Source organism: Falco rusticolus, chromosome 18, assembly GCF_015220075.1.
Source record: "Falco rusticolus isolate bFalRus1 chromosome 18, bFalRus1.pri, whole genome shotgun sequence".
NCBI lineage: Eukaryota > Metazoa > Chordata > Aves > Falconiformes > Falconidae > Falco > Falco rusticolus.
The window spans coordinates 3,015,090-3,018,392 of NC_051204.1; the positions used below are offsets into that span (position 1 = coordinate 3,015,090).

The following is a 3,303-nucleotide window of genomic DNA, read 5'->3' on the forward strand; positions in this document are numbered from 1 at the left end:
TTGGGGAATTTTGTTGTCAACAACCAGCAACGCGCCTGCCCAGCGCCGAGGGGGTGTGGGGGCATGGAGCAGAGCTGAGACCCCCGACCAAGGGGGACGCCCTACACCAGCAGCTGCCCCAGTTCCTGGAACCACCACATTTCCCATCAGGATGAACTGTTCCTGGACTGGATTCGGCTCTGCTTGTCCCATCAGAGCAGCGTTCCTGCCTGTGCCGGCTCTGTGCCAGCCCACAGCAGCCCACGCTCTGCTCCTTGGCCCCGTTCGCTCCAGCCTCCCCTCCAGCCCAGCAGGGGCTGCCCCTGTGGGGCAGGAGTCGCAAACAGCCCCGGGGTGGGCTGGGGTCTCCTGCACGTGCTGTGTGCCCTTGACCAGACCCTGCTTCCCCCGATCGGGGACTCCCAGGTTTGTTCCCCAGCCTCGCGTGACAGGGGCTGAGCAGAGCTGCTATTTCTGTCCCCGGCACACAGATGCTAGCCACAAAGTAAAAGATGCAGGATGGGCTCTGGAGTGGGGTCGCATCTGCCTCCTCGCCTTCCTCCCCAGGGCTGGGTTTGTGCTCTCCACCACTCTCAGTATCGGGAGTGGCACGTGGTCAAACCACAGGTTGCAGAACGCTGAGACGCCGACGGCTCCAGACTCACCGGCCAGGGGGAAAGGTCCTGTGGCGTGATGCAGGAGCAGGTGAGCAGCTGCAGCGTGAGGGGTTCGCTGGGGGCCAGGCGGGGACCCCCTCACTGGCTTTTCTTGTTGCTTTTAATCCGTTCTCTTGTGAGCCATGTGGGTTTGGACTGAAAGGCAAAGCCCCAGGGAACGTCAGGCAACACCTGGTGCTCCAGGTCCCTGGGGTCCAAAGCAGGGAAGGGGCTGGGGGAGCTGCTAGGGAGTCAGCCTGCCCTGGCGCTGGGGTCAGAGCCCACCTGTGGTCCCAGAGCAGGTTTGGGGATCAGGTCTGGGCTCGCTGATGGGAGCCAGAGCACAACTGCTGTTGTGAGGCTGCTCTGAATCAGAAACGTGCTGCATCCTGGCCTCTGTGGCAGCGGGGTCGCTTCTGCCCTGGAGCAGGGCTGAGAGGCTGGGAGCTGTGAGCACCGAGCACCGTGCACAGCTGCCTGCAACCTGTGCACAGCAGCAGGATGCTGCGGGACCTCCCTGGCTGGGAACAGGATTGGGCAGTGTGGGGTTGTGCCAGCACTGGGGTCCCCGGGGGGGTGGGGGGTGGGGTCCTTTAGGCAGGTCCCTGTACACTCCCTGCGCAAAGCTCCCACCTGGAGATGCTGGCATGGAGCCCCAAGGGCCAGATGGACAGAGCGACCAGGGCCATGGGCTGGGTGCTGAGCCCCAGAGGACGTCAGGAGAAGCTCCCCTGCAGTGGGTGCACAGTTAGTTCGTGGGACAGGGTGCTGTGCTGGGATGCCGTGGCTGGGGTCACGTCTCGCCACCAGCTCTGCGCTGCAGGCGGCTGCTCGGGAAGCGCGTGGTTGCTCTCACAATGACTGAGCACAGCAAACCTCTGCTGCCTTGGGGTGGGTGTGAGACAGAAACCATCCCGAGCACAGGACCAGGGGCCACGGCACACTTGGGCTCCGCGTGGTAGGGCTGGGTGGAGGAGGGCTGCCCTGGGTGCAGTGTGTTGCACCCTGCAGCTGGGCTGCTGCCTCTGAGCATCCCTGACTCAGCCTCCCTCCATGCAGGTGACCCCCAGCCCCACCTCAGCAGACCTGATCACCACCACCGACTTCTACCCCTGGGAGGACGGGTACTTGTGGGAGGACGGCATGCTGCCCGAGCTCTGCGAGAAGCAGGCAGTGCAGGACTTAGCCCGCACCTACCAGCCTACTGTCTACCTGCTGCTTTCGCTGCTGGGCATGGTTGGGAACGGACTCGTGCTGCTCACGCACATCCGTTACCACCGGGCACACAGCATCACCGACGTCTGCCTCCTGCACCTTGCCCTGTCTGACTTTCTGCTGCTCCTGACGTTGCCTTTTGCCATCATCAACACGCTGCAGGGCTGGTCCCCAGGCACAGCTGCCTGCAAGGCACTGCAGGGCCTCTACGCCCTCAACTTCTACAGCGGCTTCCTCTTCCTCACCTGCATCAGCGTGGACCGCTACGTGGCCATCGTGCGGGTGCCAGCTGCCTGCCGCCTGCGCCCACGGGCTCGCCGCCACGGCTGGCTGACGGCGGGGCTGGCCTGGCTGCTGGCCACGCTGCTGGCACTGCCCCAGTTCATCTACGGCCGAGCGGAGCAGCACCAGGACCTCCACGTCTGCCGCATCGTCTTCCCCCCTGCAGTCTCGCGGGCAGCCCGGGGGGCCACCAACCTGGTGCAGGTCGTGCTGGGCTTCGTGGTGCCTTTCCTGGTGATGGTGAGCTGCTACGCAGCCGTGGCCCGGACGCTGCTGGCGGCCCGCGGTGCCCAGCCCCACCGGGCACTGCGGGTGCTGCTGGCCCTCGTGCTGGTGTTCGTGGCCCTGCAGCTGCCCCACAGCCTGATGGTGCTGCTGGATGCAGCCGAGCTTCTGGCCAGCTGGGAGGTGACCTGTGCCCAGAGCCGCCGCAAGGACATGGCGCTGCTGGTCACCGGGGGGCTGGCATACCTGCGCTGCTGCCTCAACCCGCTGCTCTACGCTTTCCTGGGCCAGCGGTTCCGCCAGGAGCTGTGGCTGTTGGCCAGTGATGCCGGCTGCGTGGGGCCCCTCGACCCGCGCTGCTCTAGCTGCCCCAGTCCCCGCCGACGGGCATCGCTCTCCACCTTCCAGGACATGATATAGGGACACGGTGCCCATGGCCGGGGCAAGGACAAGCACCCTGGGGCTCGGCCCCTCCATGGCTCCCCAGGGAGAGCCTCGCTCATGCACAGACCTGCCCTGGGCCCTGGCAGAGCAGCCTGGCAGGGGCAGCACCGGACAACCTGCATGGTGCCTGCACACGCGTGGACAGAGGGAAGAGCAGCCCCGCAGCGCCCGTGCGCCCTGCAAGCACCTCTGCTGCCTGGCGAACCGCTGGGCCGTGGGGACTCTGCTATGTCACATGTGCTGCAGGGGACCATGCAATGTCACATGTGCTCAGGGGGGCCATACAATGTCAACGTGCTCCAGGGGACCATGCAATGTTGTGCGTACTCTGGGGGGGACACAATGCAATGTCACATGTGCTCCAGGGGACCATGCAATGTCATGCACACTCTGAGGGGGACCACACAGTGTCACACGTGCTCTGGGGGAGCTGTACAATGTCACGTGTGCTCTGGGGGGGCATGCGATGTCACATGTGCTGCAGGGGACCACGTAATGTCAC

The 3,303-nt window shown here is 65.2% G+C and overlaps 1 protein-coding gene across 1 annotated transcript; it reads left to right on the forward strand.

Moving 5' to 3' along the window:
• Nucleotides 1-296: 296 nt before the first annotated feature.
• Nucleotides 297-2,792, forward strand: CCR10 (C-C motif chemokine receptor 10). Its single transcript, XM_037411361.1, has 2 exons — nt 297-684; nt 1,695-2,792. The coding sequence occupies exons 1-2, from the start codon at nt 673-675 to the stop codon at nt 2,775-2,777; spliced, it is 1,095 nt and encodes a 364-aa protein (XP_037267258.1). The 5' UTR covers nt 297-672; the 3' UTR covers nt 2,778-2,792.
• The last annotated feature ends 511 nt before the right edge of the window (nt 2,793-3,303 follow it).